Source organism: Dipodomys merriami, unplaced genomic scaffold (genome assembly GCF_024711535.1).
Source record: "Dipodomys merriami isolate MVZ:Mamm:240054 unplaced genomic scaffold, mDipMer1.0.p SCAF_368, whole genome shotgun sequence".
Lineage (NCBI taxonomy): Eukaryota > Metazoa > Chordata > Mammalia > Rodentia > Heteromyidae > Dipodomys > Dipodomys merriami.
The window spans coordinates 497,719-525,531 of NW_027205248.1; the positions used below are offsets into that span (position 1 = coordinate 497,719).

The window sequence follows — 27,813 nt, forward strand, 5'->3', positions numbered from 1 at the left end:
CGGCTGCGGCTGCGGCTCCGGCTCCGGCTGCGGCTCCGGCTCCGGGGCGGCGGCGCGCACGCGCGGGGCGGGGCCTCGGCGGCGGCGCGCACGCGCGGGGCGGGGCCGGCGGGGGCGGGGCGCGGTGACGTCACGCGCGCCCGGCCGCGCTCGGCGGTGGCGGCGGCGGCGGTGGCGGCGGCGGTGGCGGCGGCGGTGGCGGCGGCGGGCGCCCGGGCGGCGGCGACACCCGCGGAGCGTGAGGCGGCGGCGGCGGCGCGCGGAGGGCGGCGGGACCCGAGCTCCCCGCCGGGCGCGGCGCCGAGGCGTTCGCGGTCCCCTCCCGGCCGCCCGCTCCCGGCCCCGCCGGGCAGGGCAGGGCAGGGCGCCCCGGGGAGGGCCGGCGCCGGAGGTGAGGCCGGGGCGCAGGCCGCGCGGCGGGGACGGGGGGGGGGGGGACCCGGCCTCCACAGCCCTCCCCGCCTCAGCCCTCCCCACCTCACCCCCACCTCAGCCCTCCCCACCTCAGCCCTCCCCACCTCACCCCCACCTCAGCCCTCCCCGCCTCAGCCCTCCCCACCTCACCCCCACCTCAGCCCTCCCCGCCTCAGCCCTCCCCACCTCAGCCCTCCCCACCTCACCCCCACCTCAGCCCCACCTCAGCCCTCCCCTCCTCAGCCCTCCCCGCCTCAGCCCTCCCCACCTCACCCCCACCTCAGCCCCACCTCAGCCCTCCCCACCTCAGCCCTCCCCACCTCAGCCCTCCCCGCCTCAGCCCCACCTCAGCCCTCCCCGCCTCAGCCCTCCCCACCTCACCCCCACCTCAGCCCTCCCCACCTCAGCCCCACCTCAGCCCTCCCCGCCTCAGCCCTCCCCACCTCAGCCCCACCTCAGCCCCACCTCAGCCCTCCCCAACTCAGCCCCACCTCAGCCCTCCCCGCCTCAGCCCTCCCCAACTCACCCCCACCTCAGCTCTCTCCACCTCACCCCCACCTCAGCCCTCCCCAACTCACCCCCACCTCAGCCCCACCTCAGCCCTCCCCAACTCAGCCCTCCCTACCTCAGCCCAACTCACCTCAGTCCCTACCTCAGCCCTCCCCCACTTCAGCCCTCCACAGCCCAGCCCTCCCTCACCTCTCACCTCCACCTCACCACCCCCCTTCCTCACTTCATCTCCCACCCCAGCCCTCCACCCACCACCTCAGCCCCTGTAAATCCCCATTTCAGCCTTCCTCAGCCCCCAACCCAGCCCATCCCGGTATTGGGCCGGGCAGTGGAGTGGAGACCTCGGGCTGGGGGGGTGGCTCAGGACTCCCTGAGACACGGGGGTGGGGGTGAGGCGGGGGTGGGGGTGAGGCCAGGTGCAGAGCAGTGGGGGACATGGGGAGCGGAGGCCGGAGGCGGGGATGGAGCTGTGGGGCTTCCGGGCCTGGTGTGCTAGGTGGACAGTGAACCCTGTTTGTGGCTGAGAGGTGAAGGGTGGTATTGCAGAGGTGGATGGGGCCTGGGCTGCACTCATTGCTGCTTTAGGGTTCGGGGACTGCTTTATGCCTGTTCTTTTTTTCTTTCTTTCTTTCCTGGCTGGGCGAGTGGACGAGGGGGAAGAGGGAAGGAGGGGAAGGCTCTCTTATTGGGCCTGGCCGGGTCAGGGTGGGCAAATGCAGAGCGTGGATGGATGTGAAGTTTACACCCAGCGAGAAGGAGTGGAGTTAGACAACTCCATTCTGCTGCAGTCGTTATAGACCTCATTACACCTGAAGGAGTGTTCTTCCAGTTTTCTCTTCTTTCTTTCCTCTTGTAGTTAAAGACTAGACACCAGCCACCCAACCACCTTTATTTCTTGGCAGGAGGTGCTACCATTTGATTTTTGTGGTGGTTTGTTTTGTTTTCATTCTAGGCGAGCGTTCTACCATTTGAGCCACAGCTCCGCATCTGGGTGTGTGGTGGTTCATCGTAGACTTTGCTGCACGGGCTGGCTTCAAACTGCCATCTTCACATACCGGCCTCCTGAGTAACTAGGAGTTGGGCCACCAGCTTCAGGCTTTACTTTTTTGTCTTTTTTTTCTTTCCCCTAAACACACACAAACACCAGGTTTTGTCCTGGCTCCTTCAGGCCTAAGACTCAGGTGGTTGCTTTGGAAAGCACATTTCTGAGTAGCTGCAGGTAGTTCAAGCAGGGCTCTGGGAGCTAATGGTATGGGGACAAAAAGCTTAAATGTTTTAAAGCACAGCTGTCTTGTACGGCCTGGTTTTTTTTTTTTTTTTCAGTAAACCTTGACATTTAGATGTTTGGTGTTGAACACTGGATTCTTGGAGATTATTTTTAATTTCTTCAATGCAGACTCATTTATTCTACTCTCTGTTATTTAGACAGGCCCCTCATTTCCCAAGGAGTGTTCTTAAAGTCAAGTGCTTTTAAAATGCTTTTAAAATAATATTCTAGAAGCACATGTCTCCCTGTGTTGGGAGATGTGTCTCCAACCAAGCACGGTTTTCCTCAGCAGTGTTTCACAATTTAGCATGGTAAATCTTGAATCTTTTTTTCTTGATTACTGCTTCCAGTTTACATTATAGCACTCACTGATCTTACCTGCCACTGCCTTGGGTTTTTTTGTGTTTTGGATTTTTTTTTCATTCTTCAGTGCTGGGAATTAAACCTGTGGCCTCGAGCATGCTAGGCAAGGACTCTACCACTGAGGCACATCCCCAAGTCCCAGTTAGAGTCTTATTTTAAACTGTTTCTTCTTCAGCGAACAGCTCCTGTGATGGTCATGTATTATATAATGGATGGAAATAGGCATGACTCCCAGTAATTCATTGTGGAGGATGAGAAACCGTTGTGAAACTGAATTTAAACGGTAACTTTCCCAAGCAAGGCCTACTCGATTTATTTGGGAAAACAGCCAGAGAAGTGTTTTCCTGTCTCCCAATAGAACAGTATAGATGAGCTTCAGCAGTTAAGATCACTGCCAGTTTGACAGGCCTACTCAATGAGCAGGCAGTTACCTTCTAAGAAATACTTCTGCTTGCAGAGATTTAGAGGAAACAAGACGGAATAGTCACTAAATGAGTAAGTGTGGTCCCATTTATACTTTTGTAAAAAAAGATTAAGTTAGCTGTATTCAGACATCAAATTGTGGGTTGTTAGAATGAGAAGCTTTGCTTTGGGGTTCGTTGAAAGGAAAACTAAAAGACATCCCATTTCATTTTGACTTACGCTATGACTGAGTTAATTGAGACAAATGTGAACCATAGCACTGGATGAAGGTGTGCCTGTGTATTTCCAAAGTGACATTTGATGTGGTTGACAGGAAACATGGCTCTTCTTTTTTTTTTTTTTTTTTTGGGGTCGGTCATGGGGCCTGAACTCTGGGCCTGGGCGCTGTCCCTCAGCTCTTCAGCTCAAGGCTAGCACTCTACCACTTTAGCCACAGCACCATTTCTGGCTTTTTTTTTCTTTTTGCTTATGTGGTGCTGAGGAATCGAACCCAGGGCCTCATGCATGCAAGGCAAGCGCTCTACCACTGAGCCACCTTCCCAGCCCCACATGGCTCTTCTTGTAAGGCTGGAATCTTGTAATTTGGGGGAAAGTGTAAGGTACTTGAAACCTGTGTGGAGATCTATTTAGAATTTCTTCTGCTTGAAAAACCCTGTGGTTTTCAAATGACTTGATATTCAAGACTTGCTTGATATTCATTCCTTGTGGTACTTTTGTCCAGTCTACTGAGGAGTCCTTTTTTTGCTTCATTGGTTAAAGTCAGCCAAGTATGTCAGGATTTTAATTCAATGTTAATATTGGAAACTTAAACGTGGATATTCTCATAGTGCTGTGTTTATGCTTGAAGAAGTAGTACGAGAGATGTTATGTGTGTCTTACATTGTGTCGGAAACACTGATGGAAAAATATCAGGAAACAAAGTATTGTGAATCACACAGTAAGTTCACTGACTGCCAAGTTTCAGAGTAATACACAGTGATTATGTGGGATGTAATTTAATTCTGTGGCTCTTCAAATCTTTCGTTGTCTTAGAGTCAGAGTGCCAAGGTGCCAAGTTCAAATCCTGGCTTGCAGGATTTGCCCTAGGACAACACACATAATCCTGTGTGTGCGCGCGCGCACGCTCGCGTGCGTGTGTGTGTGTGTGTGTGTGTGCGTGCACTTGTGTGCGTATGTGCGTGTGTGTGCGCATGTGCAAATGTGCGTGCGCATGTGCAAGTGTGCATGCAGATGCAGGACTAGGGCTCTAATTCTCGCTTATACTTGATGCTCTGTCAAAAAGCCACATTTCCACTTTGGGCTTTTTTGCAGTTTCATTGGAGAAGAGATTCTTGGATTTGTCTGCCTGGGCTGACTTCAAACCTTGATTCTTAGATCTCAGCCTCTTAAGCAGCTAAGGTTACAGACATAAGCTACTGATGCCCAGCTTAAACTCAGATTCTTTTTTTTTTGGGTCCGGTCGTGGGGCCTGAACTCTGGGCCTGGGCGCTGTCCCTCAGCTCTTTAGCTCAAGGCTAGCGCTCTACCACTTAAGCCACAGCGCCACTTCGGGCTTTTTTCTTTTTGCTTATGTGGTGCTGAGGAATCGAACCAAGAGCCTCATGCATGCAAGGCAAGTGCTCTACCACTGAGCCACCTTCCCAGCCCTAACCTCAGATTCTTAACCTTCACCTGTGCCTTTAGTTTGCCATCTACAAAGAAGGACTAATAACTGTAATACTAAATGTCTTAACTTCTTAGGATGGTTAAATGAGTTAATCCACAGATGAACAGTTCTAATACACGATTAACTGGTTTGCTGACATCTATTGAACTTTTTTGAGGGGAGAGTAATGGAGACTGCACTCAGGACCTTGTGTTTGCTTCACTTGAGTCATTCCATCAGCCCTTTCTGCTTTGTTTGTTTGTGCTGGCACTGGGGCTTGAACTCAGGGTCTTGGTGCTCTACCACGTGGACCATGACTCCAGTTCCTGCACTGGCCATTTCTGAGGTAGGGTCTCACTTTATGCCTGGGTCTACCTAGACGGAGATCCTCCTGTTTGTGCTTCCCCATGTAGCTGGTGTGACAGATGCACCCTATTGGCTAAAATCACAGTCTAGTGTGCTAGATTTCCTCCTTCCCTCCTTCCTTCCTTCCTTCCTTCCTCTCTTTCTTCCTCTCTTTCTTCCTTTCTTTTATATTATTTTCTTGCCAATCCTGGGGCTTGAACCTCAGGGTCTGGGCACTGTCCTTGAGCTGCTTTTGCTCAAGGCTAGCACTCTACCACTTGAGTCACAGCACCACTTCTGGCTTTTTCTGTTTATTGGTACTTAAGAATTGAACCCAGGGCTTGTTAGGCAAGTACTCTACCAGCAAAGCCACATTCCCAGCCCTAGTCTTTTTTATAATTTTTTTGGGGGGGACCTTGAATGCATGGCCTGGGTGCTATTCCTAAACACTTTTTGCTCAAGGCTTCTGCTCTACCACTTTGAGCCACAGCTCCACTTCCTCTGCTAGATATTCTCAGTGCTGGCATTATAGTCAGCAAAGCAAAGCAAGTTTCACTCAGAATTCTCATGGAGCTTTTGCCCTGGCTGAGGAGACACATGATAAAATAAGCAAATAAATTGTGCCTACATTAGATGTTGATTTGTGTCACGAAGAGAAATGAAAGGGAAGAGGGTTGGGAATGCACAGATGAGGATGTGGGCAGCTTGTGCACCGTTGGCTGGGATCTCAGCAGGGGATGGCATAATCTCACTGTTGCGTGGGGTCTCAGGGCAGGTGCGGCTCTGGCCAAAGTGACAGCAACACAGAGTAATGAGAGGTAGCTGGGCCTTGGAAGTGTGTTTAGGGTAAGGACTGTTGTGTTTGCTGGTGTCTGAATATGGGATGGGAGCAAAACAAAAGGCGTGAAGTCTGGCTTGAACAACTACAGCTTCAGAGCAATACACAGCCATGATCTGGGATGTCATGTAGTTCGGAGGCTCTTCAGGGCTTTCATTGTCTTGGAGTGTGTTCTCTGGAGTCACAGGAGATACAGTTGAATGTGTTTGGGGGAACCCCAGAAGTAAGTTTAGGAAGAGCGAGTGATTTGGCTGAATAAAAGATGCTGTATAGAATTAGGAGATGGTGAGATCACCAGGGAGTGAATGAGAGTCAGACATCTGAGCCTGGGGTGCTGATTCATTCAGTAGTTATTTAATAAGTATAGCTTTGGGTGCTTTTTTTTTTTTTTTTTTTTTAGAATTGAGGATACAGCAATTAGCAAGGCTGACAAACTCTACCCTCGTGGTACTCACCTTGCAAACAGATTGGAAGCAACACCCGTTGGAAGGAATTGGAGGAAGAAGGGGAAACCAGCTGATGGTAAGAGTCACTGAGCAAAGGAGCCTGGGGTTCTAGAAGCGGAGGAAAGGAAATTTTCCAGCAGGAAGGAAAGACCGACTATTTCCTTGATTAAAGATGTGTCAAAGTGTTGAGTAAGAGACTTTTGCTTGACTGTACTATCTAGTAACAGATGACGGTTGAGACAAATGTGAGAGTCTTTCGTTTTTCCTTCTCTGCATTGATTTTTTTTTTTTTAAGATTTCAGAATGAAATAGTAGCTTGACAGTTTGTACTTGTACAGAGGACACGTGTGTGGTAGTTTTTGTCATTGTTAATCTTACGTACACTTGAGAGTTTTAAAATTATTTTTTATGTACACTTCTAAAAATAGATAATATATGTACCAAATCAGAAGTCATAAAACAGTATTGGGGAAGAAAAGTCTTCTGTTGTATGTAGTTCCTTTCCTCTTGAAGGCAATCCCTGTTTCCAGCTTATTCTTCTTACCAGTAAAATTCTCTGTAATAAGATTTCCGTTATTCCCAAATTGCATTAATATTGACCTCTAGTACTACTTTAGAATGGGTTATGATTCTTCTTTTTTTGTTTTTGGAGGTTCTGCGTTTTGAACTCAGGGCCTCACACTTGGAAAGTTGGCCCTCTTCTGCTGAGCTATGTCTCCAGCCCTTTTAGTGCTGTTTATTTTGTTTGTTTGTTTTTTGCCATGGGGCTTGAACTCTGGGCCTGGGTATTGTCCTTGAACTGCTTGAGCCACAGCGCCACTTCCAATTTTCTGGTGGTTAATTGGAGATAAGAGTCTCATGGGCTGGGAAGGTAGCTCAGTGGTAGAGCTCTTGCCTTGCATGCTTGAGGCCCTGGGTTCAATTCCTCAGCACCACATAAGCAAAAAGAAAAAAAGCCGGAAGTGGTGCTGTGGCTCAAGTGGTAGAGCGCTAGCCTTGAGCTGAAGAGCTGAGGGACAGCACCCAGGCCCAGAGTTCAGGCCCCACAACCGGACCCAAAAAAAAAAAAAAAGTCTCATGAATTTTCCTGCCCAGGCTGGCTTTGAACCATGATCCTCAGATCTCAGCCTTCTGAGTAGCTGGGATTATAGGCGTGAGCCACTGGTGCCCAGCTTACCGCTTCCCCCCCCCCTTTCATTTTCATCTCAATCTATGTCTGTCTTTGTTCCCACTATTTCACAGAAACTAGAAATAGCTAGTGCAAATGACCAATGGCTGTTTGCCTGTCCTCCTCTTGTCCAGCTCTCCTAGTTGTCCATTGTTTCATGGATTCTGTGGGCCAGGAATCTGGGTGTGGTTGGTGCCTCTGATTCAGGTCTCCTGTCAGGCAGCAGAGGTGCTGACTAAGGCTGCGTTCATTTCCATGCCTGAGCTCCCTGGAGGAGGCCCAGCTCCTGGGCTTCCTCACATGCCTAGCAGTGGGCCTCTGCCTCCTGTCTTTGTGGGCTGTTTGCTGCCAGAATCATTTGAGTGCCTTCACCGTTTACTTACAGCATGCCACTGTGCTTCTCCTGTATCTTTTGTATCCATGACCGGGGGAGGGAGAGGGGAATACTAGCCTGAGTCTTCTTGTAACCTAATCTTGGAAGCCATGCGCTATGGAGTGGGCTGATTCTGTCACTAGATCCAGCACACTCCGCGGATTTCATGGAGGCATGAGTGCTAGGTGGCAGAGAGCATTCTGAGACATGCTAACCATCGCTATGACAGACAGCAGGCGCCGACGCTTGATTTCTCCTTTGTAAAGTGCTCCTCTCTGGGGTTCTCAGAGCGCGCTTGTGTTTTGCTTGTTTGGTCTCTGGCTTCTGTCATGTCACCTTTCATTTTTTCTTTTTCTTTTTTTTTGGGGTGGGGGTGGGGGGTCCGGTCATGGGGTCTGAGCCTGGGTCTGGGCGCTGTCCTCAGCTCTTCAGCTCAAGGCTAGCGCTCTACCACTTGAGCCACAGCACCACTTCCGGCTTTTTTCTTTTTGCTTATGTGGTGCTGGGGAATCGAACCCAGGGCCTCAAGCATGCAAGGCAAGTGCTCTACCACTGAGCCACCTTCCCAGCCCCTTTTGACTCTTCCTTTACCCACTCATTGACTGAATTTTCAAGGCCAGCTCCTCCCCTCCTCTTGCATTTTTCACCGTCTGCTGAGTATTTCGTTTTCCTACTTCTGGTGTGTTAAGGGCTGTATATCCACCCACTCCAAATTTGCAGGTGGGTGTTCCTTAAACTTGGCACATCCAGGCTGAATGTGTGTTAGAGTTTGCTTGATTCATTAAATGCTATCTCCAGTTCCTCAAGCCAGAAATGAGAGCGCTGTTCTAGATCTCTCCTCCTCCCCGCCTTTTATTTCGCTGTTCCCTATTGATTTCATAAAAATCATTACTGTTCAGTGACAGTGTGAATGATTTTATAAGGTACTGCGTCCCCTGCTGGGTTCTGAGCACTGAATGAGCGTTGGATAAGATGCTTTCCAGTCTGTGCTCACGGCCATTGAAGGTTTCTGGTGAAGAGACACGTGGTTGGAGCTGTGCTCCCAACGGGCTGCCCTCCAGCTGTCTCTTGTAGTGGTTTTGAAGTGGAGCCTGTATTCTTTCCAACTCCTGTTTTCTTTCTTCCTTTCTTTCTTTCTTTCTTTCTTTCTTTCTTTCTTTCTTTCTTTCTTTCTTTCTTTCTTTCCTCCTTCCTTCCTTCCTTTCCTTCCTCCCTTCCTTTCCTTCCTCCCTTCCTTCCCTTTCTTTCTTTCTTTCTTTCTTTCTTTCTTTCTTTCTTTCTTTCTTTCTTTCTTTCTTTCTTTCTTTCTTTCTTTCTGTATTCTGTATTCTGTATTCTGTATTCTGTATTCTGTATTCTTTCCAACTGCTGTGTGAGGAGCCGCTTGCATCTGACTGCCCCCCTGAATAAATACTCAATCAATTTTCCCCAGGTGCTATTTATGTTTGTTTGGGGTTTTTTTTGCCGGTTGTAGGGCTTGGACCTGAGCGCTGTCCCTGATAGGTGAGCACCCTGCCGCTTTCGGCCACAGCTCCACTTTTGGTTTTCTGGCGCTTAATTAGAGATGAAAGTCTCACAGACTTTCCTGCCTGGGCTGGCTTTGAACCATGATCCTTAATTCTCAGTCTCCTGAGAAGCTAGGATTTGAAAGCCTTTTTACTTGAAAATAAGATAATTTGGAAAAATTGTGTGAACTTCAGTTAAACATCTATGAAATTGGGGCTGGGAAGGTGGCTCAGTGGTAGAGCGCTTGCTTTGCATGTATGAAGCTCTGAGTTTGATTCCTCAGCACCACAGAAGCAGAAAAAGCCGGAAGTGGCACTGTGGCTCAAGTGGTAGAGCACTAGCCTTGAGCTGAAGAGCTGAGGGACAGCGCCCAGGCCCAGAGTTCAAGCCCTACAACTGACCCCCCCCCCAAAAAAAGAAAACTATGAAATTTTACAATACAAAATGTCTTTACACACATTTTAAGAAATGAAAGTTTGAATCTTAGACCAGGTGCTAGTGGCTCATGCCTGTAATCCTGGCTAATTACGGGGCTGAGATCTGAGGATCATGGTTCAAAAGCCAGCCAGCCTGGGCAGGAAAGTGTGTAAGAGCCTTTTGTTGTTGTTGTTGTTGTTGTTTTTGTGCGTCATGGGGCCTGAACTCTGGGCCTGGGCGCTGTCCCTCAGCTCTTCAGCTCTAGGCTAGCGCTCTACCACTTGAGCCACAGCGCCACTTCCAGTTTTCTGAATGGTTTATTGGAGATCAGAGTCTCACAGACTTTCCTGCGTGGAATGGCTTTGAACAGCAATCCTCAGGTCTCAGCCTCCTGAGTAGCTAGGATGACAGGCGTGAGCCACTGGTGCCCGACTGTGAGATTCTTATCTCTAATAAACTGCTCAGAAAAGGCAGAAGTGGTTCAAATGGTAGAGCACTAGCCTTGAGCCAAAAGCAGCTCAGGGACAGTGCCCAGGTGCTGAGTTCAAGCAAGCCCCAGGGCCAGCACACACACACCATGAAGTTTGAACCTTAAGAGTTTGTTACAAGAACATGAGCTATTAAAGTAGGAAAATATTAAAATAACAAACCATGTTATGAAACCAAGTATAGAACATATACTAGTTTAGCCATGATCTAGGTCAAACGTCAGGACCTTGCCAGCCATTCAGAAACATTCCTTAAGAAACTTCTCAGGGCCGGGCGCTGGTGGCTCACACCTGTAATCCTAGCTACTCAGGAGGCTGAGATCTGAGGATTGCGGTTCAAAGCCAGCTCGGGCAGGAGAGACCGTGAGACTCCTATCTCCAATAAACCACCAGAAAACCGGAAGTGGTGTTGTAGCTCAAGTGGTAGAGTGCTTGCCTTGAGCCGAAGAGCTGAGGGACAGCGCCCAGGCCCAGAGTTCAAGCCCCACAACCGACCAAAAAAAAGAAACTTCTCAGGGCATCTGAGAGGACTGGGGTCTTTGGGAAAGGCTGCCCATCCTGGAACTTGGTGCTCTTGAAGGATCTTGGAATGGATAGATGATAGAAGCAGAGAACAACTGTGGTGAGCAACCTCATATTTATTTTAAGTATCTACTTGACAAGTAGATATTTGTCATGGTGAGAACTTTGCTACAACTTACAATTAGCTCGATTAACTGATTGATAACGCTGATTAAAACCTGCTATTAACCTTATTGTGGCTGAGTTACTCCCCCTTCCATAGAAGAGGATGAACTGGTAATGCAGCTGTGTTCTGGACGCTTCTCTGTGTTGGTCTGCCTGCTGTTCCCAGTGGAGGTGCTGTTTCAGTTTCGGCGCACCGGAACAGCAGGGCAGTGTTTTCCTGTGGTCAGTACTGGGGAATCAGAGGAAGGACATACAACCAGATGTATGCTGTTAGAAAGCTTGTACTTCCTCAGTTACAGGTTGAGGGCAGAAGCAGTGGCATCTGTGCTTACAGTGCATGTGTTGTTTTCTTTTTCCTGAGCCTTCCACTCTTCACAGAGATATTAGCAGTCACCATCCCTGCTTCAGCAGTTAATTATGTGTAAATTAGTGCTTAGCAAACAGGAGACTTCATTTAAACTCTTGGTTTATAGTGAAACTTGGCTATCAACTCTTGAAAATAAAACATGCCCACTCTTTTTTTTTTTTTTTGGATGTCATCCCTTCCTTTCCTTTCCTCCATTTCCCCCCCAATCATCAATTCTTTTTTTTTCTTTCTTTTTTTATTGTGAAAATACTGTACAGAGGGGTTACAATTACATGGGCAAGATAATGAGTACATTTCTTTTTTTGGGGGGTCCGGTCGTGGGGCTTGAACTCTGGGCCTGGGCGCTGTCCCTCAGCTCTTCAGCTCAAGGCTAGCGCTCTACCACTTGAGCCACAGCACCACTTCCGGCTTTTTTTTTCCCTGCTTATGTGGTGCTGAGGAATGGAACCCAGGGCCTCATGCATGCAAGGCAAGCACTCTACCACTGAGCCACCTTCCCAGCCCCAACATGTCCACTCTTTAGCCCAGTCTGGCTGGCCTGTGTTCATCAGGCTGCGTTTGAACTTGTAATTCTCCCTAAGCCTCTGGAGGGCCGTGTTGTTTTTTTTCCCTTATCGGAAGGAAGGATTTTCATTCGTAGTTTGTTACACATCATTCCTGTGTGCATACACACAGCATGTGTATTATTTTGTATGTAAGTGACTGCACTGAATGCACTCTTCTATAATTTGCTTTCTTCTTTTACTTCACAATATATTATAGACGACTTTGTGTGTCAGATGTAGATTAGCATTTTATTTTATTGTTTTTTTTTGTTTGTTTTTGGGTCTAGTCGTGGGGCCTGAACTCTGGGCTTGAGCGCTATCCCTCAGCTCTTCAACTCAAGACTAGTGCTCTACCACTTGAACCACAGCGCCACTTCTAGCTTTTTTTTTTCTTTTTGCTTATGTGGTGCTGAGGAATCGAACCCAGGGCCTCATGTATGTAAGGCAAGCGCTCTACCACTGAGCCACCTTCCCAGCCCCTATTTTATTGTTTTGTTTTGGCCAGTCGTGGGGCCTGAACTCTGGGCCTGGGCACTGTCCCTCAGCTCTTCAGCTCAAGGCTAGCGCTCTACCACTTGAGCCACAGCAGCACTTCCGGCTTTTTCTACTTATGTGGTGCTGAGGAATGGAACCCAGGGCCTCATGCATGCAAGGCAAGCACTCTACCACCAAGCCACCTTCCCAGCCCTTAGCATTTTATTTTATTTTTTTGTCGGTTGTGGGCCTGAACTCTGGTCCTGGGCGCTGTCCCTCATCTCTTCAGCTCAAGGCCAGTGCTCTACTACTCGAGCCACAGCACCATTCTGGCCTTTTCTGCTTATATGGTACTGAGGAATTGAACCTCACGCATGCAAAGCCACTGAATCATCTTCCCAGCCCTAGCATTGCATTTTATACTTTGGAGTTAACTCCCCTTTTTGGAAATTTAAGTTCTCCTCTTGGTAGTACAAACAGTGATCAAACATTATTGTACATGTACCTTCCTAGCTGGTGAAAAGATGTTTTGTTTTTGTTGGTTGTGGGGCTTAAACTCAGAGCCTGGGTACTGTTCTGGAGCTTTTTAGCTCAAGGCTAGCACTCTACCACTTGAGCCACAGCATCACTTCCACTTCTGATGGTTTATTGGAGGTAAGAGTCTTACAGATTTTCCTTCCTGGGCTGGCTTAGAACCATCATCCTCACATCTCAGCCTTCTAAATAGCTAGGATTACAGGTATGAGCCATCAGTTCCCTGCTAGGGGAGTATTCTGCTTTTTTGGTGGTTCTGGGGCTTGAGCAAGGATGTGATTGCCAAGGGCTTACACCCTAAGAATGGAGGCTGCCACGCTGTCTGATAAGCCACCAAGGCCTGCTGAGGTGAATTGTCAGAATGAACATAGAAGGCAGAGAGTAGAAGTACTATGGAGGCGAGAGCAGCAGCAGCAGCTGTAGTTTGTTCCAGAACCTTTGTCTTGTGCATTTCCTCTTGAGAAGAAAAGACTGTGGGACCCGCATGCCATGCAAGGGGCAGACCGGGCTCGCCAAGAGACGGGCCCTTCTCACATGTGTGGAGGCATGATTGATGGAGTTGCCTGTGTGCGGCTGTGTGGTAGGCTCATGACCGTACTGGTTGTTACTAGAATCCTGTCGTTTCAAGGAGTTCTGTAGTTTGTTCTTATTTACTTGTTTTTCCTCACTTGGGGAAAAATATGTATTAAGATAAATTCCTAGAAATGTGCTGACTAAGGCTTATTAAAAACCTGACAAGAGCCTAGTGGCTCACCCCTGTCATCCTAGCTACTCAGGAGGCTGAGATCTGAGGATCGCAGTTCAAAGCCAGCCCGGGCAGGAGAGACTGTGAGACTCTTATCTCCAATGAACCACCAGAAAACCAGAAGTGGAGCTGTGGCTCAAAGTGGTAGAATGCTAGCTTTGAGTGGAAAAAGCTGAGGGACAGCACCCAGGCCCTGCGTTCAAGCCTCAGGACCAACAAAAACAAAAAAACGAAAACTTACCAAGAGCTAGATATTTTATACTCATTTACAGATTTTCGGGATCCTTGGAAGAGCATGTTCTGTCCATTTCATAGGTGAGGATATGTGAGTTAAAGGGGTACAATGCAGTTCAGGTATCATTTTAGTATTTTAAAAAAAAATCAACATCTGGGTGCTATTAGCTCATTCCTGTAATCCTAGCTACTCAGGAGGTTTAGATCTGAGGATTGCAGTTAAAAATTAGCTTGGTTAGGAAAGTCCATGAGACTCTTCAATAAACTACTCAGAAAACCCAGAAATGGTGCTGTGGCTCAAGTGGTAGAGTGCTAGCTTTGAGCAAAAGAAGCTCAGGGACAGTGCACAGGTCCTGAGTTCAAGCCCCCAGACTGGCACAAAAAACAAAACCAATAAACCAAAACAGAAAAAGGAAGAAAAAAATCAGCTGGGTGCCAGTGGCTCATGCCTGTTATCTTCGCTACTCAGGAGGCTGAGATCTGAGGATTGTGGTTTGAAGCCAGCCCAGGCTAGAAATTCCCTGTGAGATTCTTATTTCCAATTAACCACTCAAAACCCAGTTGTGGCACTATGGCTCAAAGTGGTAGAATGTAACCTTGAGAAAAACCTCAGGGACAGCACCCAGGCCCTGAGTTCAAGCCCCGTCACTGACAACCCCCCCAAAAAAAACCCAACTCATTCTAAGTACTTGATAGAACTCTGGCTATGATATTGACAAATAATTTAATAGAGATTACCGGGGATGTAGTTCAGTGGTAGCTTACTTGCCTATTTTGCTTGTCATGCATGATCCTGGGTTCTATCAAGAAAACAAGCACTATAAGAAAGTAAAAACCCAAACACCCCAAGCTCTAGAAATACTTCAGTATTGAGACCTGGTTTGTACCTACAAGCATATGTTCTGTATATAATTGTTGTGTGTGCTAACGTTTTATTTCTTAGAAAATGGAGTTGCCTTACTCTGTTCTGGCTCAGCTTATGCCATCTTCTTAGAACTAATATTTAAACTAAAGACTTTCCTGTTTTTATTCATGTAGGAAGAACAGTTTGTTTTTTAAAAACTGAGATCTTGCCTGTTGAGTAACAGGAGAGAAGAGAATAGAAATAAATAGCCCGACATGTAAGAGACAGCTGATAATTTATGGAATTTGGACATAACTTAAAGATAGAAGAAATAGTTTCTTAACATGAGAGAAAATGTTTAAAAAAAAGACTTTCAGTAGTTGTTTTCAGTCATATTTAACTCATATTTAGATGTAGATTTAAATGTTTATTGCTGCCAGTGGTTCACGCCTACAATCTTAGCTACTCAGCAGGTTGAGATATGAGGATCCTGGTTCAAAGCCAACTCAGGCAAGAAAGACGTTGAGACTCCTAACTCTAGTTAACTACCAGAAAAGTGAAAGTGGCACTGTGGCTCAAAGTGGTAGAGCCCTAGCCTTGAGTGAAAGAGCTCTGGGACAGTGTCCAGGCCCTGAGTTCAAGCCCCATGACCAAGCGGGGAAAAAAGGCTACTACTTTTTTTGTTGTTTGTTTTTTTGCCAATTCTGATGCTTGAACTGAGGGCCCGGGTGCTGTCCCTGAGCTCCTTTTGCTCAAGGCTTGCTTCTACCATTTGAGCCATGGTACCACCTCTGGCTTTTTCTGTGATTTAATTGGAGATAAGAGTCTCATAGACTTTCCTGCCCAGGCTGGCTTTGAATCTTTGAATCTCAGTCCTCAGATCTCAGCCTCCTGAGTAGCTAGGATTGCAGGTGTGAGCCACCGGTGCTCCACTTGAGTCTTATTATTTTATTTTGACAGTACTGAGGTTTGAACTTAAGGCCTCATACTTTCTAGGCATGCGTTTTACCATTTGAGCAATGTCCCAGGCCTAAAGTAACTCTTTGATGATCTTGTTTTCTGCATGCCTTTCTGAATATGCCCCAAATGCAAGACCCTGCATTAACTCTGCCTGTTGGTCAGGACTGCTTGCAGACACCCTGGGGGTGAGGTCATGTCTCATTGCGCAAGAGCAGCTTACTGCTTTATATAAAAGTGATGCATTTCCAAAGCTAGGTATTCCTCAGCTGTGCGGTAAACCCCAGAGAATGCAGAGCGCCCACGTGAGCCCCTCTATTCTCTGTGCAAGGCTTGTAACGGGGAGCCAGTGCAGACATGCTCATGCTGGCTGAGCTCTGAGTAGTAAACTTGTGTCTGCTGCAGGAGACTCATGCTGCCAGTACCCACGGAACACCCAGAGGTTAATGTGTTAAGTTGTCAGTAGGGCAGAATAAAACCCAGATTTTACAGTGCTCATCTTGGCTTTGGCCTAATGCGACTAGAAGAGGAGCTGTCCTTCCTGTTTTCTGCCATCTTCTTTATATACAGTAGGCGTCCCTGTTTGGTGTATTTTTTGTTTTTTGTTTTTGTCGTTCGAGGGGCCTGAACTCTGGGTCTGGCCACTGTCCCTCAGCTCTTCAGCTCAAGGCCAGTGCTCTACCACTCAAGCCACAGCGCCACTTCTGGCTTTTTCTACGTAAGTGGTATTGAGCAAGCGAACCCAGGGCCTCATGCATGCAAGACACGCGCTCTACCACTGAGCCACCTTCCCAGCCCCGGCATCTCTATTTTATGATCCACATCTGAGAAGTCAACTAGCTGTGATTGAAAATTCTCAGAATAGCTGGGTGTGGCTGTTCCTTCCCATAATCCCACACTCAAGAGGCTGAAGCAGGAGGATCACAAATCAGAGGCCAGTCTGTGCTGTAGAGAGAGACACAGACAAGTGAACAAGTGAGCCAGGCATCTGCGGCTCCTATCTTCAATAACACAGTTACTCAGGAGGCTGGGATCTGATCTGAGAATCTCTGTTTGGAAACAGCCCAGGCAGGCAAATTTAAGGATTGTGGTTTGAAACCAGTCCAGGCAGAAAAGTCCGTGAGACTCTTATCTCCAGGTAACCAGCAAAAAGTCAGAAGTGGAGGCTTAGCCCAAGTGGCAGAGCAACCTGCCAGTCATGATTGGGTGAAAAGTCATGAGAGTGGAAGTCTCTGAGTTCAAGATCCAGTACCAGCAAACCCTGAAATAGCACCAAATGATGAGCGAAAATGAAATCATGTCTGAGTGGAGCAGGTAACAGCAGTTAGGTACACAGTATTTTCACTGATTTTGCTGTCATAACTAGTGGTGACTAACGAATCAGGGAGGAGGGCCTGTGAAGGTTGGATACAGACACAATGCTACTTTACAGAAGGAACTTGAACAGCTACAGATTTCAGCATCCATGGGGATTTCTGCAACTAATCTCTCATGGATACTGACAGATAGCTGTATTTAATCTTAGGAAAAATAGGCTTGTTGTAATCTGCTAAACTGACTTCGAAGCCTACTATCGGGTCATAATCCAAAGTTTGAAAACATCGATTAGCGGATTCTGGGCAAGAGGCATGGAGTCGTGTTAGAAAGTTGTTGTAATTAAGCAGGGAGTGATGGCAGGAATTGTGGACTGGAGGAGCAAGATGGATGTCAGGGGTAGTGGGAAGTGAGGTGGGTAGGAATTGTGTTCTTCGATGGTATTGGGAATGAGGGAGATGTAGTCTTCTGGCCTGAGCAGCCAGTGTCATTGACTTGACTAGAGGGAGAAGCCAGGGAGAGCCTTTTATCTCCCACAGGTACAGATTTGCTTATAGATTGGGGAGACCAAGGCGCAGAGTTCCCTTTGGGGGCATAATGGCTTGGGGTACATTTAAGAAGGAGAACCGGAAATTTCTATGTGGTGGGATAGAGGGTTCTGATTGTCAGAAGGGAAGGTTTGGATTGGGAATGTAAATTTGGCGTTTCATTGCGCAAGTGATTTATTGCCATGGGGGCAGCTGTACCAAGGATGGGTTAACGGGGATGCAGGTGCAATTGTGGAGGTGACAAATGTTGAATGGAGGGAAGAACACAGCAGGGACGGGCACCGGGTGTGGTACAGAGCGTCAGCATCAGCAGGTTGAGTGCTGACGACGTGAGAAAGGCAGTGGAGGAGAAGCAGGGGCTGGAGGGGGTGGAGGGGAAAAGGCTCAGGGTGAGTGTTGGTGGAAATGAAAGCCTGGCGTGAGGCAGGGTCGTAGGGCCTGTGTGGTGGCTGTCTTCCCGTGATACTGTCCGACAGGGCTGCCTTTCCACAGACTGGGAGGCTTACAAGTCAGCAGACTCCGGAGTCTCTCCTTCCGGGATCTAGGGTCTCCCTGAGGCCTTTCTCCTTAGTGTGTAGATGGCCATCTTCCTCTGGTATCTTCACATGGTTCACTCTTCTTTTTTTTTTTTTTTAACCTGGCTCACTCTTTTGCTAACCTAATCTCCCTCTTCCTCTTAAATAGAACGTACATCCTCTTTCTCCCTCTCTCCCTCCTTCTCTCTTGTCTTGTTTTTTGGTCTGAGACCAGGACTTGAACTTGGTACCTGATGCTTTTGTTCATTGGCTAGTGCTCTACCAATGAAGCCATACCTCCATTTCTAGATGGGACACATTCCCTGTTGCCTTCTATAGAGCTCAGATTACTCATGAAAAGGAATCTTACTTCATGACTAGGTTTGTTCTTGGAAAGAAGTTGCATAGCACTGTTTGTAGAGCACTGCAGTTCCTGACCTAGGTGTACTGTTGCTGCTTATGAGGTAGAGGGAAAATTTGAGTCTTCTTAAAGGTCTGTGTTCTGGGTACTTCCTGTCCCATTTGTTGTTACCCTAGAACTTTTACTGATTCCTTAATATAGCCTGTTAGACTGTCAGTGTGTTCCTGTATTTGAAGATTTTTAACCTTCTTGGGTTTGACCAGTATGTCTATAAAACTGTATTTTTAGACCCTTGGGCCCAAAGTTCAGGACTCCCACTTTAGATCCAGCCATTTGCCTCCATAATGCCTACTATGGAGACCTGGTGAAGGGCAGAGAAAGATTTATGACATGGCAGCCATGGGAAGACAGCCCCTCTTCAGTCGTCTTTAGGACTGACTTTGGCTCCAGGTTAACCGGGAGAAGCAGGAGTAGGAAGTAAGAGAGGTACACGTAGCTGAGCAGTCTCAGTGCACAGGACAGCCTGGTTGACCATTGGCTCATTCTTTGGTCTGGTCTGGTCTGGTCTGGTCTTTGTTGCTCTACCGTTTAAATAAACTGGGGCATGGGCTTCTAGTTTTTGGCTGCTTCCTTTAAGATAAGAAGATGGCCTTGTTTATTTGAGAAACAGTTTGTCTGTCACAAGATGCTTTTCAGTGAGCCCTACCTTTCCTGGACTCCAAGGAGATGGTAAAGTGACTGCCGGAGAGAATGGCTCAGGTCAGAGGACACAGATGCGAAATGTGGGGCCAAGGAGGGCAGAGCGCTCAGCTTCTGATTTACAGGCCCAGAAAAAGCATCCTGTACGTTCCTCTTACATGTAGTCACTTGGATACCAGTTTAAAGGAAGGAACGCTAATACATATAAAACCCACTAAAAAAAAAGCAATGAATTTTTGTAAATAAGACTTACGTGAAGCCTGCTGTTACCTGACCTAAGCCAGCTCTTTGGGAGAAAGTTAGGAAATCAGAGACCTAGTTAGACTCACAGGTGCTCCTTGGCTTACCATGAGTCATGTCCTGATAAACCCCCATCATAAATGGAAAATGCGTGGGATACACACGTGACCTTCTCACGTCGTGCTGGCCATAGTGCAGCGTGGACTTGTCCTTGTTTACCGGCACAGTGTAGAGTCTGACTGAGCTGTGGCTTGTGCCCCTGCTCAGCATCTGGAGGGCATGTTTTTAACCATGTTTAGCTGGTTTGGAAAAGATCAGAATTCAAAGTATGGCTTCTGCATGCATTCAGCACTTACACCTCCTGAGGGCGAAGGGAAAGCTCCTGAGAAGGGAAGTATTTGTCACTGGAGGACTACTAACTCTGCGATCTTTTCATTACAGATATGGTGTAAGATACTTCTTCAAGACTGGACAGGTGGAGACCCTTATTTCCGATAGCCTTAAGCTGACGCGTAGCCATAGGAAAAGCTCACGGAGTTCCATTGTTTCCGCTTTACTTTTTTCCTGGCACCTAAGTTCACCTTGCAACCATGTATGGAAGTGCCCGTTCTGTTGGGAAGGTGGAGCCAAGCAACCAGAGCCCCGGGCGCTCCCCTCGACTTCCCCGGTCCCCCCGCTTAGGTCACCGCCGGACCAGCAGCACTGGAGGGAGTTCCGGAAGCAGTGTTGGCGGCGGCAGTGGGAAAACCCTTTCGATGGAGAATATCCAGTCCCTAAATGCTGCCTATGCCACATCTGGTCCCATGTACCTCAGTGATCATGAAAACGTGGGTTCCGAGACACCTAAAAGCACCATGACCCTCGGCCGCTCTGGGGGACGCCTGCCTTACGGCGTTCGGATGACCGCCATGGGCAGCAGCCCCAACATCGCCAGCAGCGGGGTGGCTGGTGGCGACTCCATAGCGTTTGGAGAGCATCACCTCCCTCCCGTCAGTATGGCGTCCACGGTCCCTCACTCCCTTCGCCAGGCACGTGATAACACCATCATGGACCTGCAGACGCAGCTGAAGGAGGTGCTGAGGGAGAATGACCTGCTGCGGAAAGATGTGGAGGTGAAGGAGAGCAAGCTGAGCTCCTCCATGAACAGCATCAAGACCTTCTGGAGCCCCGAGCTCAAGAAAGAGCGGGCCCTGAGGAAGGACGAAGCCTCCAAGATCACCGTTTGGAAGGAGCAGTACAGAGTCGTGCAGGAGGAGAACCAGGTGGGTTCCATACACGCGTGTCTACTTCAATGGTCAGAATTCGTGCATAGAAGCAAAACAGGCCACTCCTCTCCTGTTTTAGAGTAAATACTTCTTCTCCAGTAGAGATGTGGTCTTGCTCTGTAGCCTAAACTAGTCTCCAACTCTTGATTCTTTTCCTCCACCTCCAGAATGCTGGGGTTACGAGTGTGCACCACCAAATCTGTTTGCAGCTGTAGCCTTCAGGGTAGAGTATGTATAAATACGTAATACTTGAAGTGGACTTGAGGTACCTGGATCTCTTGTTGCATTAGCTAAGCACCGGGGTACCTTGGTGAGGATGCTGTAGACACATGTCTATTTTACTGAGCAAAAAGTTATTGACCTAATTTTTTTTTAAGGTTGAAGTAATTGAGGCATTTGTTTATACTGATAGCTTCGAAGCTATACAGAACAAAAGCCTCTTGCAGTATTTTTTCCAATTAAGAAGCTACATTCAAACTTAAAATATTGAGTCTCCAAAAAAAAAAAAACCCATTGTGGGCACTTAGCACTTCCATCCACAGGGTTTTCATGCCAAAAAAGCCATATGTGCCGAAGAAGGGTGAGCACTACCTCGTCTAGATTCCACCCCTTGCCCTAATTAAACACCAGTGCCGGCAGGAATAGATTCTTCCCGCAACCACTATAATTACCACACAATCCTAAAATTGTATCACTTTGGTCCAAAAAACAAAGGGTGCAATTTTAAAGTAAAGCAAGACACTGCAATGAGATACAAGAGACTGAGAATGCTAATTAATAGATTATAGCCAGCCAGCAGTGAGCCCTAATTAACTCTGCAGTCATCATACCCTCCGTAGCTTTCAGAGGTCAGACATCTTCCACTTTACCAAGATTGGCTTAATAGGATTTACAGTAATTAAATAAGGTTCCCCATTTCTGTCTGAGACCGGGGATTTGGGTCCATTCTAAGTATTTGATCTGATGGGACCACAGAGATCTGTTTCTAGTCCTATGTAAGAACACATTTGCCTAGAATTGCCTGATGTGTGTGGTTTATTATTATGGAATCCTCACAGAAGATTGTTTCTACAACAAAAATACACAGCTCTTTTTATATCTATCTTTTTGTTACTAAACTTTGAAATAACTGGTGGTTGGTGAGCTAAAAGTCTTTACCCTTTTAATAGTGAGGACTTTCTTTTTTATTAAATTGAGAATAAGAATAGCTTTTAGAGTATGTCTGCTAGAGAAGAAAATGAAAATTCAGCTGTGAGTTTGGTGGAATTGCAGAGCTAATAAAGCTTTGGATAAGTTACTTTTTTTTTTTTTTTTTTGGCCAGTCCTGGGGCTTGAACTCGGGGTCTGGGCACTGTCCTTGAGCTTCTTTTGCTCAAGGCTAGTGCTCTACCACTTGAGCTACAGCACCACTTCGGGCTTTTTCTTTTTTTCTTTTTCTTTTTTTAGTTGTGAAAATACTGTACAGAGTGGTTACAATTACATGAGCACGGTAATGAGTACATTTCTTATCAAGCATTGTTGCCTCCTCCTTTGTTTCCCCTTTCCATCCCTTCCCATCCCTTCCCACCCTTCTCATCTCCGTCCCCTACCCCTACCCCTCTTTGGGCTTTTTCTATGTATGTGATTCTGAGGAATCCAACCCAGGGCTTCACGCATGCTAGGTGATCACTACCACTGAGCCACATTTCCAGCCCTCAGTTAAGATGCTTATTTTAAAAATAATTTTTTTTTTTTTTTTTTTTTTGGTGGTCGTGAGTCTTGAACTCTGGGCTTGAGCGCTGTCCCTCAGCTCTTCAGCTCAAGGCTAGTGCTCTACCACTTGAGCTACAGCGCCACTTCCGGTTTTCTGGTGGTTTATTGGAGATAAGAGTTTCACGGAGGGGCTGGGAAGGTGGCTCAGTGGTTGAACGCTTGCCTAGCATGCATGAGGCCCTGGGTTCGATTCCTTAGCACCACATAAGCAAAAAGAAAAAAGCCAGAAGTGGCGCTGTGGCTCAAGTGGTAGAGCGCTAGCCTTGAGCTGAAGAGCTGAGGGACAGCGCCCAGGCCCAGAGTTCAGGCCCCACGACTGGACCCCCCCCAAAAAAAGAGTTTCACAGACTTTCCTGCCCGGACTGGCTTTGAACCGCCATCCTCAGATCTCAGCCTCCTGAGTAGCTGGGATTACAGGTGTGAACCACAGGCGCCCAGCAAAAATAATTCTTTTAAAGTACTTTCACTGAAGTTTCATGTGGCCGTAGTATATACTTCTGTTTAAGATTACAGGGTGGCAAGTGACTTGAAAGCCTTTTCCCTTTTGTTATGCCTTTTTCATTTTGGGGTTGGGTACCCCGACCCTTACTGAAGATCAAACCTATAAGCTTTGCATATGCCATGAAGTGGTCCACCCCTGAGCTACACCCCCAGTCCTGGAGTCTGACTTCTGTGATTTTCAGTTTAGTTAGAGATCAAGAGAATTTTAAGTTCATAAGTGTAAAACAGGACGAATTCATCCTGTATAAATATTTTGTCATTTGTTCTTATTTAGAGACCATTGGCAGGTAACATTTATATAATTTTAGACTACATTTTAATCTGCTTCTTAGTAAAAACCATAATTATTTGCATTATGTGAACTCATGTCTTTTAAAGTCTGATCTTAAAGTTTATGATCAGTGTTTGGGCTTTTTTTTTTCAGAAGTATTTTTTTGTCAGGGTGACGTACAGAGGGTTTACAGTTATATACGTAAGATAATAAGTACATTTCTTGTCTTGTTACCTCCTCCCTCATTTTTCTCCCACTTTCCCTGTCCCCCTCCCTGGGGGTTATTTATTTTTGGTAATTTGATTTGAACATGAAGATTATAAATGATTTATTGAAAGTATTGTGGAGAGGCTGGGAAGGTAGCTCAGTGGTAGAATGCTTGCCTTGCATGCCTGAGGCCCTGGGTTTGATTCCTCAGTACCACATAAGCAAAAAGAAAAAAGCTGGAAGTGGCACTGTGGCTCAAGTGGTAGATCACTAGCCTAGAACTAAAGAGCTGAGGGACAGCGCTCAGGCCCAGAATTCAGGCCCCACGACCAGACCCCCCCCCAAAAAAAAAAAGTATTGTGGATAAATCTGTATTCTAATTTATTTTCCAGACACCCAGTCTCTTGTTTCAGAACTTGAATGTGTTCAAGGCACCATGTAGAGTACCCAGAGAAAGTGAAATCGTATGCAAAATAGAGTTGTTCCTGTTGAGGAATTAATCATTTTGAGGAGCCAAATGTGTATGTGTATGGCTTTTTAAAATGTAGTTTTCCTGTCTGTTACATCCATTCGCACGTGAGGTGTGGAGGTGGGCATGGGGCTTGCCCAGATGTGGTTGGGAAATGTGCTTCCTGCAGTGTTGTAGGGTACCATGACCAGCAGTTCAGTGAATAAAATACGAGGACTGCATGAATATCTGACATGGTTCGTTTGTGAGGAAATAAGGACGGAGAATGGCAGTCTTTCTTTTTACTTTATCTTCCCTCCTTTGGGGTCCTACAGTGCAGTTTAGTGGGTGATTTCCTTATTTCCTTTTCTTTCTTTTCTTTTTTTGTGCCAGTCCTGGGGCTTGAACACAAGGCCTGGGCACTGCCCCTGAGCTCCTTCCGCTCAAGGCTGGCGCTCTACCACTAGACCCCTACCTCCACTTGTGACTTTTTGTTAGTTAATTGGAGATTAGAGTCTCATGAGCTTTTCAGTTGTGGCTGGTTTTGGCCTACGATCCTCAGATCTCAGCCTTCTGAGTAGCTAGGATGACAGGTGTGAGCTATGGCTGCCTGGCTTGGCCTTTTTTTCCGTGTTTGAGTCCTGGCTCTGCAGGTCAGGGTTGGTGGGTTAGTCTCTCTGCACTTCCCATTGCCTGGCCTTGTCCCTGTCAGCTGTCCCCGCAGGATTCTGCCTCGGTTGCAGTGCTCAAATTTAGGAGTGATGCAGATATCTGGGAACAAGACATGGATGATTATTGGGGTTCTTTTCAAGGTAATTGGCACAAAATCAACTGCTTAAGTGAAAGGGCATTGTGTACCTCTAACTTTCATGAACTTTCAAATGGGGGATAGTAATAGCTTTGTTATTACAGTATTTAAGATTACAGGAGGCAATATGTGTAAAATTTTGGACAAGACTACATGAATTAGTGTACATTTTAAAAGCTGTACAAAAAATATTGAATGAAAATTGTGTTCCAGGTTTCATAGATATGAATCTATTTTGTAGCATTTTTCGGAAGTGGAAATGTACCTTAATCCTTGCTGAAGGCAAATGTAGCTTAGGACCAATAAGGTTTTTAGATAGTGCTAGTGGATGACTAGTTATGACCAGCGCCGCCATCGAATTCCTGAAGGAGTTACCAGCTCGTTGCAGGGTAATTAGCTTGCAGGATTTTCAGTTACAGTGGTATTCGTGTATTTAACATTTTTATTTCCATAATGACTCATCTGTGAATTATAGAGTGCTTTCCCAAAAGGAATGTAACATTGCTGGAGAAAAAAAAAAACCACACACACACACCTTTTTTGCTCTATTTGCTTTCTGTGGTAAGGGGTTTCTGGATGGTAAGTTGGGCCAAAATTCTCTGCAAGTAATTTTAGATGTGTGCTTTGGTATGAAGAAGATTTCACCTTCAGGAGGCAGTGGAGACTTCCTAAGGCTGCTTGCATATGTTTGAATTCTATGAAATGTTATGTGTGTACCCACCGAAGGTGCCATTTTCTCATGTAATTCCTGCCATTCACTCTAGTGACATGAAAACGTAGCCTCTCACCAATGTTCCCTTTGATTTTTAGGTATCATCTACCATTGTGCCCTTTAAAAAATACTGTAGTAGCTGAGCATGGCGGCACATGCCTCTAATTCTGGCTACTAGGGAGGCTGAGGCAGGAGGATCTCACATGTGCGGTTTGCCTGGGCTACAGTTAAGCAACTAAAATACAAAAAAAAAAAACAAAAAGGTTGGGAGCCTGGCTCAAGGCAGGTAGAGCGCTTCTCAGCTCTCTTCTCAGCTCTTCTCTAGAAATGTGAGGCCCTGCATTCAAGTCCCCAGTACCACAAGAAGAAAATAAAATAAAAACCGTAACAGTTTTGTTAGTGAGAAAAGTGTCCTTAGAATGATGTTGGCTTTGAGCATTAGTATTAACTGTCATAGAGCATTCACATAGCCTGTGCTTGATGCCTTCATAGACACTGTGTTTGGTCTTTACGGCGGTCTCACAGCGGGCGATGGGCTCCTTGTTTTCGTTAGGAGAAGCACTTGTGCAGTTCTCTCGTCTGACGGTAACATACTTGTTTGGTTATGACGTCAACTAAAATGTAGATAGGTTTCCAAAAAAGTTATTGAGAAACCAGTGTTACTTATTAGAGGTAAAAAGATTACATTAAAACTCCTCCATGTTTTAGTTGGAGAAGGAAATCCAAGAATAGGCTTATGACATGATCCCATGGTTACAATTGAGAGAAGGGCAAAAGAGAGAGACTGGGGACCCGTTGAGAAGATAATGAAAATGTAGTCTGATGAGTTTAAATAACGCGTCTCTATCAGCGCAGGTCAACATCACACGTCAGCACTTTCCTTGTTTTGATTAGACAGAGAACATTTAGATTAATGATTCCCAGACTTGATTTCTACATCACAGTAAAAATTTTTTAAAAAACCCACACCGAATGAAAAAGGAGAGGGTGTAGGTAAAATGTGAAATATTTATACTTTCTGAAGAGCAACCAGAGTATATAGAGGGTGTAGGGAAAGAACTGTCCTGGAACTGTGAAATAAAAATGAAAAATAGTGTTGCCATTCCTTTGTAAGAGAAAAGACAGTCTAACACCAAAAAAAAATAAAATTGCATAATTTTAAAATAGAGGACACTTCTTTCCGAGAAAATAGCCTTGAGTTTTACAATGCCAATTTTGTTATGCACTAGTGGGGAAATAGTTTATGGTGTCTTTTTTTTTGTGTGTTTGTCAGTCCTGGTGCTTGAACTCAGGTCCTGGGCACTGTCCCTGAGCTTCTTTTGCTCAAGGCTAGCACTCTACCACTTGAGCCACAGCGCCACTTCCAGCTTTTTCTGTGTTTGTGGCATTGAGGAATCGAACCCAAGGCTTGCTAGGCAAACTGGGCAAGCACTCTACCACTAAGCCACATTCCCAGCCTTAGTCTCTGAGCTTCTTTTGCTCAAGGCTATTGCTTTACCATTTGACTCACAGTACCACCTTTGGCTTTTTCTGAATAGTTGATTGGCGGTGAGAGTCTCTGGGCTTTCCTGCCCAGGCTGGCTTCAGACTGCAGTCCTCAGATCGCAGCCTCAGTATCTAGGATGACAGGCATGAGCCACCAGCGCCCGGCTTAGTCATGATGTCTTCTGAGAGCCACTGGCTCAATAGCAGTTCATCGTATTACATCCTGGGACCAGATCATTCCCAGAGTTGGCACATCCAGCAAACCAAGGATGACTTTTCCTGTTTACTTGATTTAAAAAGTAATATTTTTTGTGGCGTGCACACTCTGAAAATGTCAGTGCCCATGAAGTTCTCCTCAGCATAGCCATGCTTATTCGTGTGTTGTCTGTTGCTGGTTTACCCCACCGGGGTGGGCTTCCACTGTGAGACCGTGCCCACGGCCCTGCACTGGGAAACTTGCGTGCTTAAACAGCATTCTGGGCACACTCATGCGGGTGGTGTTTGCTTATGTCTCTCATGTGTCCTCACAGCAGTACTGACTGGGTAGTTCTGGTAGTCTTGCTTTTTCTTCATCATATGGTCATCATCAGTCTGTCCTGCGGCTTGAACCGAGGGCCTGGGTGCTGTCCCTGAGCATTTTTGCTCAAGGTTAGCGCTCTACCACTGGAACCGCAACTCCATTTTTGGCTTTATTGATCTTTAATTGGAAATGAGAGTGTTACCGGTTTTGGCTTGGGGCCTCGATCTTCAGATCTCAGGCTCCTGAGTGGCCGGGATTACTGGTGTGAGCCACCGGCACCCGGCTGTGGTCTTAACTGGCTGCGGTGTAAGATGAGGCTTGGAGCAACGTGCCTGAGGCCTCACAGCTGTTAGGCAAAGTGACGCCTCCACGGCGGGCGCCACACAGGCACAGGGCAGGGACCGCGAGTGTGCCGCTTCCCCTCCACCTCCACCGCTCTCCAGGACCAGGGAGCGGCCATCACGCTGTCCTTGCCCACAGAGCAGGGCCTGCCTCACGGAACCTCGGCGGATTGATCTGTGAACATTGGGTTCATCTTTGTTTGACTCAGTGGGATTTTCCCAGAGGTTTGTTGATG

At 46.9% G+C, this 27,813-nt stretch overlaps 1 protein-coding gene across 11 annotated transcripts in view; it reads left to right on the forward strand.

The window, feature by feature from the left end:
- Positions 1–278: 278 nt before the first annotated feature.
- The window catches only part of Erc1 (ELKS/RAB6-interacting/CAST family member 1), a 137,341-nt gene continuing 109,806 nt past the window's right edge, over positions 279–27,813 (forward strand). For 5 of the 11 annotated variants that reach the window (XM_069988846.1, XM_069988847.1, XM_069988848.1 and 2 more), the window contains exons 1-3: positions 280–391; positions 6,206–6,327; positions 19,709–20,529. In XM_069988846.1, coding sequence (XP_069844947.1) covers positions 19,858–20,529 — 672 coding nt within the window. In that variant the 5' untranslated portion in view covers positions 280–391; positions 6,206–6,327; positions 19,709–19,857. Of the gene's footprint in view, positions 392–6,205; positions 6,328–19,708; positions 20,530–27,813 lie in introns of all 11 variants that reach the window. The other 6 variants (XM_069988842.1, XM_069988844.1, XM_069988845.1 and 3 more) reach the window with 3 other exon arrangements.